General features: G+C 32.3%; 1 protein-coding gene across 1 annotated transcript in view; it reads right to left on the minus strand.

Moving 5' to 3' along the window:
* Positions 1–16113, minus strand: part of LOC111043958 (twitchin) — a 226797-nt gene that overhangs the window by 78215 nt on the left and 132469 nt on the right. Inside the window, 10 exon segments of the mRNA XM_039442103.1 lie at positions 345–529; positions 1459–1595; positions 2552–2696; positions 3704–4006; positions 5464–5763; positions 7418–7574; positions 11438–11760; positions 13189–13293; positions 14426–14731; positions 15559–15840. Of these exon segments, the coding sequence (XP_039298037.1) occupies positions 345–529; positions 1459–1595; positions 2552–2696; positions 3704–4006; positions 5464–5763; positions 7418–7574; positions 11438–11760; positions 13189–13293; positions 14426–14731; positions 15559–15840 (2243 nt within the window).

The following is a 16113-nucleotide window of genomic DNA, read 5'->3' on the forward strand; positions in this document are numbered from 1 at the left end:
AAATTTTAAGTAATTCAAAAATATGTGAAACGTGCCACTTAACTTCACAGTAATACATTTATTATGGTTAATCTATGGTTATATGTAATAATTGTTATATGTAATAATTATCATATGCAACAACTTGATTCGTTCCAAGAGACTAATTTATGGAGGTTGATTTGAAAGTATGTAGAGAGGAGTGGAGTCACAGATATCAAATGTGATCAGTTCTTCTGCATGTGTGATCATTTTAAACTAGACACGCACTGAATAGAAGCTTTTGTACAAGAATTCTACAAAATATAGTCCTAGAAACCTCGACGAAAGTAGTGTGGTGATATTTTAAAGTTATCGATACATACATCAACTTCTGGTGTCTTGGTTGTGGTGACCGGAACCCATCTTCCAGATTCAAGGTCCATTCTTTCGACCAGATAATGCTCAATCGGCTGACCTCCGTCATCCTCTGGCTTGTCCCATTTCAATTTACAGCCATTGGCTGTCACATCGGATACCTTCAGAGGTCCTTCTGGTTTGCTTGGTGAACCTGCAATTGCAAACGGCAGAAATTTCAAATCTATGAACTTAAACTAAACTGAGAATATTAGACACTCTTTTGATTCAATAAAACAATGTTCAAATTTACTAATACATTGATCCATTGGACTTTGATGATAGCACACTGTTAAAGGTTCTAAGATTGGTTGAACTTGATGTAACTATAATTTATTATCAAAGAATTCTAATATGATGTGATGAAATGCAATACAAATAATATCACTAGATTGTATAATAGAGCAAAATATACACCGTGTCCCACGAAGAGGTTTACACGTTTAATTTTATATTACGTGCCCATTCATGCACCGAACTTTTTTAAATTTTACACAGTTTACAAAGTAGGTTCTGAAAATATTCTGGGAAAATTTCAGCTCCCTAACCTTCGTAGAAACAAAATGGTGGCATATTGAGAATTTTACCAATTCGCTTACTATAAAAACTACTTTCATGAGTTATTATCTGATTTGTTTACTTCGTTGCGGTAGTCTTGGCTCATCTGATGCTACCAAAAATGGATCAAGCAATCTTCCAACAAGATTGCTCCACCTCATTTCGATGTAGGTATATAATTACAGTAAACTGCTAGATTTCTATGAATGTATTTGATAAGCAGCAGGAAAGCTTCAAGAAGTGAGCAGGATTATAAGTTGATGAAATTTTATAAGGCGATTCTGAATACACTGTTTCGAAATGTGTAAAAACAGATGCTCAGTATTACAAGTATTACAAAGGATAGGGACCTTCCCGCAAGGGACTCTCCACCAACAAAAGCCATACGAATTCACTTTTTAGTAATCCACTTAGACAAAGCTCATGAGGAATGATTGTCTATGTATTGGCTAAGATAAAGCTTTTATCTGTACCAAGGCTCAAATTTGAATGGAAAATACAAAATTTTGTTAGAAGATTACTCACTCATGACTGTGATATCAACTTCAACTGAGTCGACTCCCGAATCATTCTTTGCAGTTACAGTATAAATTCCAGTGTCAGCTCTCTTAGCCTTCTGGAGGATGAAGGTGGTTTTGTAGTCCTCATTTTCAATTTTCAGTCTAAAAATAAAAAAATGTTTCATTATCGTCACGAGAGAAATGTAATATCAGGGTTTTTTTTAAACCAATTGTAGCGTACTTGACTATTCATTAATGAGGTGTCACTTTACATGAGCACTTGAGAATACAGAAAACACAAAAACAGAATATATATAATACACAGAGAATAGTCAGTTTTGGAGAACTATTTATTGGAAACGCGAAGGACTTTTTGTTCCTCCAGATCTCTTGTCCGCAATTACTCTTGTTCCTTCCAATTACTCAATTAATCTTCCTCGAATCCTCTTGTTCCGTTCCTCAATTACCTCTTGTGGTAATTGCCTACTCAAGTCTCAAGAATATTTTGAGAATGTTGAAATTAATGAAATTGAATGTTCAAACCCTATTATTGATAGGTACTCAATTAGTACAACCATAACATATAATAAGTGGCATACTCAACTAAACGCTGCGAGTGTACCAAATTTCACTAGAGAATCCATAAACAATGAGAGATTTGATGCTAATAATTTCAATTCAAAGTCTTGATTGCCTTGTTACATTACTGCGTTGTTTCATAAAATTTATCTACACTTCATTGGCAACTTGGAGTCTATGATTTGAGACAAAAATGAGTGATACAACTTGATACAAAAATTTGATACATCATTCTGGCTGAGGCATGTTTTCAGATAGTTCGCGATCCGCTGTTAAAAATTGATTGAGTGATTTTTATTTCTCTTAGATTTTTCTTGGATTTTCTTACATCATGAATTTTCTCTTGGATTATAGTCTCCAAGTCGTCAATGAAATGTCGAGAAATTCAGTAAAGTATTGTAAATCATTATGAAAATAAATGGGTTAGTTGTTCACTTCAAAAACTACAATTGAGAATGATATCTTTGAACTCAATTTACAAATAAAAAGTTAACATTTCAATAAGTAGCCTTTATTGCAAAAATAAATTTGTAACTAACCGATCTCCAGACTTGATAACGTCACCCTTCAGAGTCCATGTGATTACTGGAGGAGGTTCACCTCTTACATCAGCCTCTATCCTCAACAGCTGGCCACTTCGAATCACTTTCTGTTGAAGATTTTTGCGATCGATCCATGGAGCCACTGAGAATACAGAAAATGAATTATTATTCATAAACAGTGAAAATTGATTGATTCAATAACAGTTTATCGGTAGCAAATTATTATTATTTGCTACAGATATAGGATAACCTATAAATAAAAGCCATGGTCCTAATATTTTTGTTATTTGATATAATCCTAAATAATGATTGGGTTATTCTTCAATCAAGGTCTCAGAAAATTCTACTTTTTTAGAATCTGATTCTTAAAAACTTTTTAAATTGAATAACAGTTTTAGTTCATAATCAGAAAATACCGATTCTAACAGCTATTGAACTAGAAATAAATGCAATATGAATAGGAAACTGTCAGTAGAAAGTTTCACGGCAGAACTGACAGTAAGTGTCATGTCAGTCTGTTTTATCTTTTCTTATTACTGAGCAAGCTAAATATTTGATTCAACATAAAATATTATCGAAGCTTGACTGTTCAGTAATGTTTATAATATACAATAATATTATTAATTATATTTTGTGATTGAATTTCTTTTTTAGAATATTGTGTTTACTTTTATAAAATCACAAAAGCGAACGAAAGCTTCTTGCTGTTTTGTGAGTAGTCGAATATTACTGTTTACTTCAATTATTCATTGTCATGCCCATTGTTATTGTATATAAAAACTTATTGAATATTATTATACTTTTACTATATACTCTATAATTATTGTATATTAAAAAGGTATTGCTTTTCATGTATTAGATATTTTATGATTTGATTACACAGACTGTGTTGTGTTCAAGATGTTTGTATTGAGATCTATTTTTTGTAATTGAGATTGGAATCCATTTACCTTTTCGTTTGAAGATTACTATTTTGGAGAAAAACTGGCGATTTCTCAATTATAATTAATTCTGAATATTACTGACAAATAGCATTTGTCAACTCACTATTTAATGTTCAACTTACTGTTACTATTTTGGAGAAAAACTGGCGATTTCTCAATTATAATTAATTTGAATATTATTGACAATAGCATTTGAAGTACTCACAGAATCTTGGCTTGGCAACAACCGACTTGGACACATCGCTGGGGGGACTGGGTCCAGCCTTGTTCACAGCAACCACTCTGAACTCATATTCATGGCCTTCCTTCACAGCTGTCACTTTGCCGGCAGTCTTATCACCAGGCACAGTCAGCACATCTTCCCACTGCCTGTCGTCCTTGTCTCTCATCTGCACGATGTACTTCTCGATAGGAGCACCACCATCGCTCTTAGGTTCGGTCCATTCCAGATCCACAAAGTCCTTGTCCCAGTTCTTGGGTTCGGGACGTCCTGGTTTGGTTGGCTCGTCTGTAATCATCATAAAATGTAGATTAATATAAACTTATAATAATATAAAGTATAATAAAAAATGATTTAATTTGAAAGATTGGTCGTTTCATCAGTTCTTTACAAAAAATTATTCTCTGATTTGTTCTCCTGGCATTCAATCATCATTAAAACCTAACAGGCTTTAGTGCAACCAGGCTCAGGACTACTAAGGGGGATAAGTGATCATTTGTATTTAATATCCAACTTTCATTTTTTACAAAAATGAAAACACTGACAACCTTAATCATTATACTAATGAAGCAGTTCAATGATAATTCATGAGTTATTATACAGAAAAACATCATGAATCTAAGATTGATGGAAAACTGTTCAAATAGGAACAAAAATTTTGGATATTTAACCATTGTCAGGACAATTTTCTCATAGTTAATAGCCCCTTTCAACTGAAAGCTATCCCTCAACGAAAATTTATCACTTGTTGCGGAAACACATCTTGCAAGCGTAGCAAGAAGTACCCACTCCGCCTGAGTTACCATTTTAGGAGAGCATCTGACAAAAACAGTCACGAGTCACAGCGGCAATTGGTTTGAGAGAGTGTAAAGTATATATAATGGTTATTTCTCTAGTAAGACATTTCAAACTTTTACATCAACAAATATCTGAATTCTTATAAAGTTTTACGATCTTTTAAGCATCTTGAGCAAGAAATTGCTATATTATATCATTTAACAAATATTTCCATTAAATCTTCTCTTATTTATTTGCGAGTTGAATATAATTTTTAAATTTTCATTCAACACATCAAAGACTATTTCGATCAACATCAACAGAATAGCACTTTCTTAATAACAGACACTTACGGAATGGTTTCTTAGAAATCATAATTTGAGTAGTTTTTTCAATCTTTTTTTTATTTTTGAGCTATTTGAAGTTATCATCTGTATTTCTATTCCACACATCAGAAACTATTTTTAACATTAGATTGACAGAGAGACTTACGGGTTCTTGGCAATAATAGTTTGAGCAGATAGTTTAATCTTTGCGAGATGGATATATGATTTATATTTTCATTCAACACATCAAATACTATTTTGATCATTAATGATGATTAACAACAATGCTTGAATTGTACTACAGTTTCAATTTATTTATAAAATAACATCATAGTACCCTTTTTTGAAAAGTTTTTAATATAAATAACACATTAAAAACACAAATTAAAACCTACTATGATTAAACTTTTAAAAACACTTATGGAGTGAAAATGCACTTACATTGGTAGTTAAGATCGTTTCGACCTGTTGTTGGTCATCATCAAACTGTAGGAATTTACTCTAATGTCAAGGTTATGTGTAGTAAGGGATGAAGGTGGAGGAATATGTATACTACTAAGATAAAAAATGAGTAGCCCTGTATATATACATTATAAGAAAATACAGTTTCAATATTTAATTCTATAGATGATTGACACTTACCGAATGGATTCTTGGCGATAATAGTCTGCGCAGTTTCCAGTTCTTCAGACTCGCCTTCCTTGTTGACAGCTCGTACCCGGAACTTGTATGGTTTACCCTCCTGGAGACCAGTGATGTTAGCTTCGGGCTCTACTGACTTTCCACATGGAATCCATTGTCCCGTGTGAGGATCGAGTTTCTCCAACTCGTAATATTCTATTGGAGAGCCACCGTCGTCTTCTGGCTTCTTCCACTTCAGTTTACAGCCGTTCTTCGTCACGTCAGCCACTTCCAGTGGCCCCACTGGTCTTGATGGTTTTCCTGTTACAAAAACGACGGTTTAAAGATTTTCTCGAATTATCTCATTCCAAAACAAAAGTGACAAGCTACAGGAGTGAATAAAACACAATATACAAGAGCAAATAAGTGTAAGAGTATATTGTAAGAGTGTAAGAGAGTAAGAGTAAGAGTAATCACTTATATAAGTGTAAGAGTGTAGAGTGTAAGAGAGTATAAGAGTGCATTAGTGTAAGAGTGTATTTATTGAGGTGTATTCTCATATCTACTCTGTATGTAACGAATATGTTCTACACTTTGTCTCTTGAAGTTTTCTACTCATCTACTTATTCATTCTCTGTTCTGAATAAACTATTTTTTCATCTGTTCTAATACAAATGTAGAGTTTGTATGCAATGGGTCTTGCAAGACCTGGCAATACATTGTCATTTGTGATGAAGAATCAATAAAGAGTAAAAGTTGAAGAACACACAATAAAATTAGAAAATCACAGTCCAACGAATTCAATCAATTAAATTATATGGATTGAATTATGTATCATATCCATACAACAATTATTCCGATTTGAGTAGAAGAGATTCATTCTCATCGTCATTCATAGTTGAGAATGATATTGTATCTATCAATATACAAATGAATGAATGAAAACTTCAAGAAGTGTTATTTATAAGGTTAACCCGAACAGTCTTAGAATATCCCTGTAATCAAGAGTCTATAATCTTCGAAATCAGCAACATTGAATTGAATATTATTACAGTTAAGAACCTAGAACAGACACACAGCTTCTCAGATAGATAACATCAGAGCAAACCAAGCACTACCAAAATTATTGATAAAATAAAGCGGTCCCTAGACGGTCAATATTATTCAACAACATAGAATAGAACAACATAGAATAGAATAAAGTTTATTCCTTTAAGTATACACAATATACAATTGGAGACGTCAAACATAATTAAATTAGGATCCAAACAAATGATCATGTCAATTCCTTAAATTCTACGCACTATAATACAAATATTGCTCTCAAGTCCAATGTCAATGGGAAATATAAATATATATTTAGAAATAATTGTTGAATATTCCCTCAGCCATATTAAAATATCAAGCTAGTTAATAAAGAGGATTTTCCGTTAGAAGCTTTTTCAATCTATTCTTGAACGCATTTATTGTCATTGCTCTCACATTGAAGGGTAGCTTGTTGAATATTTTCAAAAAAATCAACTTTGAACATGTCTGAACTCTCCTAAGTCTGGTATAGGCTACATACACATCAATGTGTTGCCTATTCCTAATGTCTTTAACGTGTTGAGTGGCCTGATATTATAAGAACCTACTGATATTCTACTATAATATTGATGTCTAGGGACCGCTTTATCATTTATATCCTCTTCTTTCTTCCCTTAAAAAAATTGTCTTATTCTCTTTACATTTGACAATTCCTCTTTCAAAACTAATCAAGTTTTTTTTAAATGCTTCGTCCATTTAGATTTTATAATTAGTGCCAACTGATATTCTACTATAATATTGATGTCTAGGGTCCGCTTCAGCATTTTTATCCTCTTAGTTGTTCTTAGTTGATTAATGAAATTGATAAGAAATGGCCGCCAGTAGATTGTTATCTTTGTATACTTTCCCCATGTATAAGCAACTTATGATACGATTCAAGAGATCTTACCAAGAACTGTGATGTCAATTTCAGCCTCGTCTTTTCCGACAGAGTTAGTAGCGGTGAGAGTGTATTTCCCACTTTCTTTACGACTGGCCTTCATCATCAACAGCTTGGTATTATAATCAACGTTGTCAATTCTGAAGGTATCATCAGTTTGCAACTCCTGTAAATCGAGAATATTGTTGAGTAATACATACAAAACAATCTACATCTCATGGATTGAACCATTTATTGATAAATTATCATGTTTGACTATAATTATCAATTGAATATACCTGGAAAAGGAATTATTTACACAAGACATCTCATGGATTGAACCATTTATTGATAAATATCATATTGAATATAATTATCAATTTAATATACCTGAAAAAGGAATTATTTACTAAAAAATCTAGGTATACATAGAAACAATAATTATTTAAATAATGATAACAGCTAATATTTTATATACAGAATAACAGTTCTTCTGTGGAACTTGATTTATTACTAATACAAACTTTCAATCTTGATCACCAAATCACTCATAACTCCCAATAATTTTTTTAATTTTAAAAACACTCATGAAGTGAAAATGCACTTACTATTGGTAGTGACGATCGTTTCAACTGTGACTCTAATGTGACATTAGAGTAAGTTTCTAAATTGTGTTGATGACCCACACCTTGTCGAGACGATCGTCACTACCAATATAGTAAGTGCATTTTCACTTCATAAGTGTTTTAAAAATTCAAGTTTCATTTCATAAGTGGAAAAATATCGATATGCAACAGGGTCCCAGTAATTGTTTAAAACTGAAGAGAATTGGAATTTTAGTAGTGTTCTTAGTTGCTATCATTATTATTGAAGCGAGCACTGTTCATAGTTTTAGATCGACAGTGATAATTTTCATTATTCCGGACTGACGAAAGTTAAGCTTGAATCAGTAGTTAGTGAAATGAGCTGTAGCATGATATTCATGCCATCCATCTATGCAAAAGAGAAGAATAGTAGATTGATGTTAAAATTCCATTAATTCACCTGTATTTACAACAAAAATAATTCAAAGCAAATAGCTGTCAACGTAGTATTATGCCTGAAGTTCAAGGTTTCATTTGAATTTTTAAGTTTGAAACCGACATCAATTAGTGAACCAAGTAAAATTGTCTGATGATGTTATCTTCATAAATACGGTATATGACTTGTTGATGGGTGATATTATGAGATTGGTATACAATAGCTTTAAAATGCACAGAGAATCCAACGTGAGGCATAGTGAACAGATTTGTAAAAAAATAACGAAAATCTCTACAGCGGTTCTCTATTCATAGATTTACCGGAATCAACTTTATTTCTTTTCTGATGATAACTGCATTCTTGTGTTTATAATTGACGAATATACAATTAAAAAAAGGGAATTATTGAGTTTAACATAACGCTCGTATTCACTCATATCAACGAATTTGGAGTTTTTACGAATTCATCCCTATATTAAAATTTGGAAGAGCTAATATATATGAATATAATTTGAATGCATTTACTGCAACTTGTATAACAAAGACTTTCCATTTTCACCTATAATTCATAATGAAAAATACTTATAGTTTGACAAATCCACAAAGTTTATCTATTATTGGAAATTCAATTGAAAGATGGGAATGAAGAATAATAAAAAAATAATAATACCTCAGAAACTTTACAGTTCAAATTTCTAATACAATATTTGATTGAAAATACTACCAGGAATATAAATTTTAAGAAAGCGAAAGAGAAAAAAGCGTTTACGCTCATGCATAAAAAAGCAGAAAAGGCTGAAGAATGTTTAAGCAAAATCTTCAAAATGGGTATAATTTTTTTTAGAAAAATTTTATAGAAAAACGTTCTAAGCAAACCTGATAGCGTGATTGAGAATAAAAAAGGCAAAAGTAATCAGAAACTAATAGTCTAAATAAATTCAAAACACAGCTTGAAAATTAATTTAAAAAGCTTAAAAATGATAATGGAGCCTGCGTAGTATAATTTATTGATATATGGGAGTTCAACCGCATTAAAATATAACCAAGAAGCTTTGAATTTATATTCAGAAAATACATAGAGTACGGTGAAGAAACATGGTGATTGTGAGTCATCCCACAACATTAAAGTCACCAGGCATTAACAGCCCCATCAATACACGTGGAGATTATTAGTGTATTGACAATGAAGGCTGTTGCTTCGTCTATGATATTCCAACTCATATGAGGAAAAAAATTGGAATAACGCAAGATAAGGGAAAAATTGTAGCAATACCTCTTATTTTTGTTTGAAGAAACGTCTAAAATCACCAAGTTTACCCCGTTCTCTATTTTCTTGCGTGGTGTTATGATGACATTCCTTAAGCGAGTTACGGTTGTTAAAATTTAGTGATCATGTTGTAGAAGTCATAGAATTGTATACACCATGTACCTCACAACTGTATGTAAGATTTTTTAATTTATGTACAGTATTAAGCACAATCATATTGCAGATTTTCATAACAATCACATATATTTAATCACCAAGTTTATCCCGTTCTCTATTTTCTTGCGAGGTGTTATGATGACATTCCTTAAGCGAGTTACAGTTGTTAAAATTTAGTGATCATGTTGTAGAAGTTATAGAATTGTGTGTACCAGGTACCAGGTATGTAAGATTTTTTAGTTTTATGTACAGTATTAAGCACAATCATATTGCAGATTTTCATAACAATCACACATATTTATATTACGTTACAATATGTGTGTGAAATTCATTCATTTTGGTAATGAGATTTGTAGGATTTGAGGAGATTAGCCATATGGTTCAAAAGGAGTGGTTCTTAGGAAGGAGGTATAGATATTTTGCTTGAAAAAAAACATTTTCAGTTAAAATTTGAAAATATTTTTTTCTACCTTATAAGGCAACCATCAATACTGCAATGATGATAATATGACGATTACAACTTCACAAAATCAAAGCTACCCAGAATGTGCCATTATATGTTTCAAAACATATAATATTATTATACAATTTATTACATTGCTTGTAATAAACAGCTGTAAAGTAGCTGAAAGTGAGTGTCTAATTTTTGTCTTCAAATTTTTTAATTTATTTCAATTAATTTAATTGAATTTATGATTGATTATTGTTTTTCGGCTTTATATCAACATTGTGAAATTCAAAATCAATTTTATATCTGTGTTATCTTCCTCGGATGGTGCGGAAACTTTGGCAGAAATCAAAATTTGAACTTAACCTAATTGTTTGGACTATTTTTAATATGTGAAAATCCAGGAACTGAAGAAGTTTTGGGCAATTGCCTGTTTTTTCTTTCCTAATTATAGTATGTGTATCACCTTGAAAAAAAAAAAAAAAAAAAAAAAAACAAGCACATATATTTTACTTGTTTTTATAAGTTGAAAAAAGCATGACTTGGACTGTGATTTGGAATGGATACAACCTAACCAATTTGTATCACAACGTATTAATGTACAGATTTACTTTAAATTCTATCTAGATCGATTTTATTCATCCATTCATCAATCTATAGAAGTTAGTTAATCTTTATTCATCTCAGTCATAGAGCACTTTAAAGTATGTTTATGGGATTTATATTTACATCAATCCCTAAAACATTATCTATTAACCCTTAATGATCCTCATAGAACTGAGTCGTCCCACTGATATTCAAGAAAAAACTAATTTACATAATTATTTGAAGACATGAAATGTTGTCAAAAATCAACTTTATTTTAATAAAAATTATTATTTCACAGGAGCATGCTTTGGTGTGTGTTCACACATCATCAGCTGTAAGTGATTTACATGTGTTCTAATTTGGGTAAACCAGAATATGTCAATCAGTATTCTCTATCATTACTCATGTACTTCTTTACATTGAATGGAAATAACATCCTTATTTTCGTTGTTCTCCTCCAATCAGTATTGATTGAGGCTTTTCGAGCATGTTATCGATTATTTCTGTGAAAAATAAAGTGGAACCTGTATTCTCATATATGTAATAAGGTATGCTTTTGGATATTGACTTACCCTGTCTTTGAATGTCCAAACACATGTTGGAGGAGGTTCTCCCGATACATTGACATCGATGAGTGCGGTGTGACCAACTTTGAATACCAAGTTCTGCAGGTTGGTGCGATCGATCCTTGGCTTCTTGAAACGTGGCTTGGCAGTGTGTGGGTTGGTAGCCTCGCTGGCATCTCCTGGTCCGGCTTTGTTGACTGCTCTCACGCGGAACTGGTACTGGGTTCCCTCTTCCAAGTTGGGCACTTTGCCCTTGCAAGTGTTGCCTACTACTTCAGCCGCCTTCGTGAAATCTGGGTCGAACCTGCCCTTCTTTTCAATTATGTAGCCTGGAAAAGACACAGAATTCTTCGTTATTGTTACCACAGTTCAATGCTTATAATGCTTTTAATGACCTTAAAAATATTTCCTATTTTATATTGAAGATACATAACCCAATTTTGGACTGCATTATTTATCAAAATCGGTAGAGAAGCAGTTTTGGGCTAAGCCTGTTGCTTCTCTCCCAAATAATTATGTCATGATTTATGTACCAGTAAATAATAATAATAAATAATATTTGTATAACTGTATGTTTTTTTCTAAAGTTGTTTTTGACTCCTCATTGCAGAAATGCCATACATATAATAATAATAATAAGTTTCTAGAGACCTTGAAGTTTCTTGTTACATGGGAAATATGTCTGACTGGCCAAATTAGATGACCAAATTAAGAATTTTATTCTTTCATATTTTATAGAAAGTAACTGAGGACATCACTTGAAGACTTTAGTATAGAAAATAATTTAATTATAGCATATATTAACAGAAAACTAATGGTTAGTCAGAGTGACTAGTTTTAATATGATTAAAAACAAAAGAAATTATGAATTATCTTATATAATGGATGGCCTATCAGCAGGTCTTTTGAACACAACAATATTCCTTTAGGCCCAAAGAGTGGACCACGCAAAGCGAGCAGTGGGGTGAGTTATGGCTGCTTTTAAATGTTGTTGCTTAATTGTGGTTGCTTTTCCGTACTGTTTTGTCATTATATGGTTTCCAACGAATAGAGTTGAATCAGTATGCCAATCTCACTAGGAACGCTGCAGATCTGTGCTAATCATTATTACTAATTGATTTTTCTATTGTCTATTATTAATGAAATATCAACATCGTATTTTGTATTTTTGAATTAAATACTTCTATTGACAAAATATTTAGTTGAATTGAAATTGGTTTGGTTTCTTCTTCTTTTACAAAATATAGGACATCAAGTGAAGAAGGCTCCTCATATGGGCAAATGCCTATGTGTGAGGAGCGATAAACCAATATAACTACCTAAAAATATCCATGAAATACCCAATATAACTTGAGTTTTGTGTAAATAAAACTATTTAGGAAGAAAAGACAACATCATTACATTTTGTTATTTGTAATTGTGTAACGGAATAATTGTAGATCATCTCTGATCACATTATTCAATTCGCATTTCTTAAATTTTCTTTGTATTTTTTATTATTCAATTTGTACTCATTTTCATCCCACTTGTCTTTCAAAAACCTCTTTAGTACTTTCGCAAAATAAACATTCAACCTTTGAACATACTGTATTTTGATAATTTGTGGGAAATCGAGTATTTTAGAAATCACCGGTGATATTTGAATTAAAACCAGATATTTGAATTAGGAGCCTCCTACGGAGCTCTCACAACATACAAATTCGACCATTTAACATACACTGTGTGTGATAATTCATGAGAAGAGGTGAATAATTTACCGGTGATAGGAGCTCCACCATCTCTGAAAGGTGGCTCCCATTTCAGTTCGACCATGTTCTCATTGTAATCAGCAATCTCAGGAAGACCGGGTGCGCCGGGAGCATCTGAAAAAAACAAGGTGAAGATTGATTTTTTTATCGATTTCTATTTTGTGCTACGTCTAGGAAAACCCATTGCACATCAAAACATAGTACGGCAGAGATTACATAATATAAAAATAAATAAATAATAATAAGACTGTAATGTAAAAATATACGTGTAAGACTAAATACAAAATTGAGTAACAGATATTTTAATACTACAGTAAAAATAAATAGATTCATATCTGGTAAAATGTATAGCCAATGTATATAAAAACATTTCAAACGTGGAACAAAACTCAGTTTGAGGATAAACAATAGAAACTATAATATACTATTCAATTGAAATAAATAAAAGTAATATTATTAATCAAAGTAGCCCTATTTCGGACTCTTAAAATGTTATGTAAATTTGGGAAAGAAATAGTAAAAGGAATATCCTTAGTTTTTCTCTCCCGGTCAGTGCATTCTTGAAAAAATGATGAATAAAAATAAATAAAATTAAATGCATTGAATTAATAATAATAAAGGAATAACACTGAATAATAATATATTTTACAGTTGAAATAACCACTGCATTAGAAAATCAGAAGTGTGCTTCTTAGACGAGCATATTATATAATGACACGAACTCATAAAAAATGTGATACTAAAAAATAGTAAGTTACTAATGATTTAAACACGCTGAACAATAAAAATAAATATTTCAAACAATATAACGATATTTCAATTTTTGTAATGATAATGATACAGATATTATGTATCATTGAAATTCCACTGATTGCAGATTGATTGATTTATTATATTTCCTTTTCCAGGTCTGAAAAGACCTATGGCAAACAACAAATTACAGAAATACATTGCAAGCTCTAATCACAAGAAGATGAGAGAGGAATGGAGAGGTTCATAGTTTTGCAATTGAACTTGTTGATCAATTGGAAGTATCTGAAGAGAAATGCATAGCTGAGGATGAATTCTTAGCAAGAATAGCAGTTGATGCAAAGTTGAAATTTCACAGTCAAGATGAGAGAGAAATACAATTGGTTTATGATTTTAGCAATTGGAAGTATCAGGTGTTATGGTGAAGACCAGCATTGTTTTATGGATGAAGGTGGTGTGTTTGTGGTGTTTAGTGTCATGGTATTTAGTCTCTTACCGTATGGATTCTTGGCGAGAATAGCAGCTGATGTCTCCAGAGGTTCACCCTCTCCCTCCTCATTGGCCGCCTTCACCCTGAACTGGTACTTCTTGCCTGGCTCGAGTCCCGTGACATCAGCCTCGGTTTTGTCGGCATTGACAAAGCCAGCCGGCAACCAGCGTCCGGTGGCAGTGTCCATCTTCTCGATCACGTAGCCGGTCACCGGCAGGCCACCATCGTCCTTGGGTTTGTCCCAGTGCAGTTTGCAGCCCTCCTTGTGCACATCGGTCACCTCCAGTGGGCCTTCCGGTGCTCCTGGTTTGTCTGTATGGGTTGCAAAATTAGATAAAATATTGGAATGTACCGGTAGAATTATTTGTAAAATGGGTTGCCAAATTAGATGAAATATTAGGCTGTAACGGTAAAATTATTTGTAAAATGGGACGGAATATGTTGGGTAGTTCCGGTAATAAAAATTGAGAAGAAATATGGGAATGTGTAAAATATACATTATATGCTATATTATATTGTTTTGACTGGCCTATGTATCACATTGTGATGTACTATTGAGGCTAATAAAGATATTCTTTTCTATATATTTTCTTTTTTTAACATGTATCACAATGCATTTAAACTGAAAATAATAATGAAAAACCACTTAGAATGTTGCTAAGGAAACATTTACCTCCAATTGGAAATGAAATACTAATTGATAGCATTTTAACATGAATTCAAGAATAATTAGAAATAGCGTAGAAGACAGACATTTACAGTTTTGTATATTTTTCATACATTACTTCTGATTATTGATTTTTAATTACTGTAATTTAACGTGTCATATTAATTAATTCTAATTCATTGTCATATTAATGTATTGGTTATAGGCTACTGTCTGTTTATAATGTACTGCTTGTAATGTATTGAGAAAATCATATGTTGATTGGAACGTTGCTATGGATTTGGAATATATAGTTCAGTTCTTGATCTGGCTTAATGGCATCAAGTTAATTATGTATTTTCTTGTATTTAAGTAAATAAACGATACTTAACAATGGCGATGAGGATGGATGGGATTGATTGTGAATGATTTTATTTATGCAATAAATTTCAATTTCAGACAAAAAAAAATAGTATTGTAATAGATAAATTACCTAGAATAACCACTTCAACAGGAGCCTCATCAACACCGTTGATGTTCTCGGCTTTCACGGTGTAAGTTCCTGTGTCTTTGCGAGAAGTTTCTGTGATGGCGATCTTAGTGTTGTAGTCCTCGTTCTCGATCTTCACTGTCGGCCCATTTTCCAACGGCGTCATTTGGAAAATCCATGAAATAGTTGGAGGAGGTTCACCCTTCACATCAACATCGAACTTCACCGCTTGACCAGCGCGTACCACAACCTTCTGCAATTTCTCACGGTTGATGCAAGGTTTCACTGCAAAAGAAGAACAATTCAATGACACTTACCATTAGACTGTCAAAAAAGTGTTCAAGTAAGAAAAATGTTAAATCAGAAGAGACGAGAATGGGTTCCAAAATACCAACTTTCACTATAGTCAGGTCCACGTTATAATGGCAGTGTTTAATTAGCAATGGTATTGCTATCCTTGTCTATCATTCAACAAAGCGGATAGCGCTATCTCTTTCTCTCTTTGCTTTCTTGCCAGATCGTTTTTTAACAATGTAGAATTAATAATTAATTGAAAAA

The sequence above is a fragment of the Nilaparvata lugens genome, chromosome X (assembly GCF_014356525.2).
Source record: "Nilaparvata lugens isolate BPH chromosome X, ASM1435652v1, whole genome shotgun sequence".
NCBI lineage: Eukaryota > Metazoa > Arthropoda > Insecta > Hemiptera > Delphacidae > Nilaparvata > Nilaparvata lugens.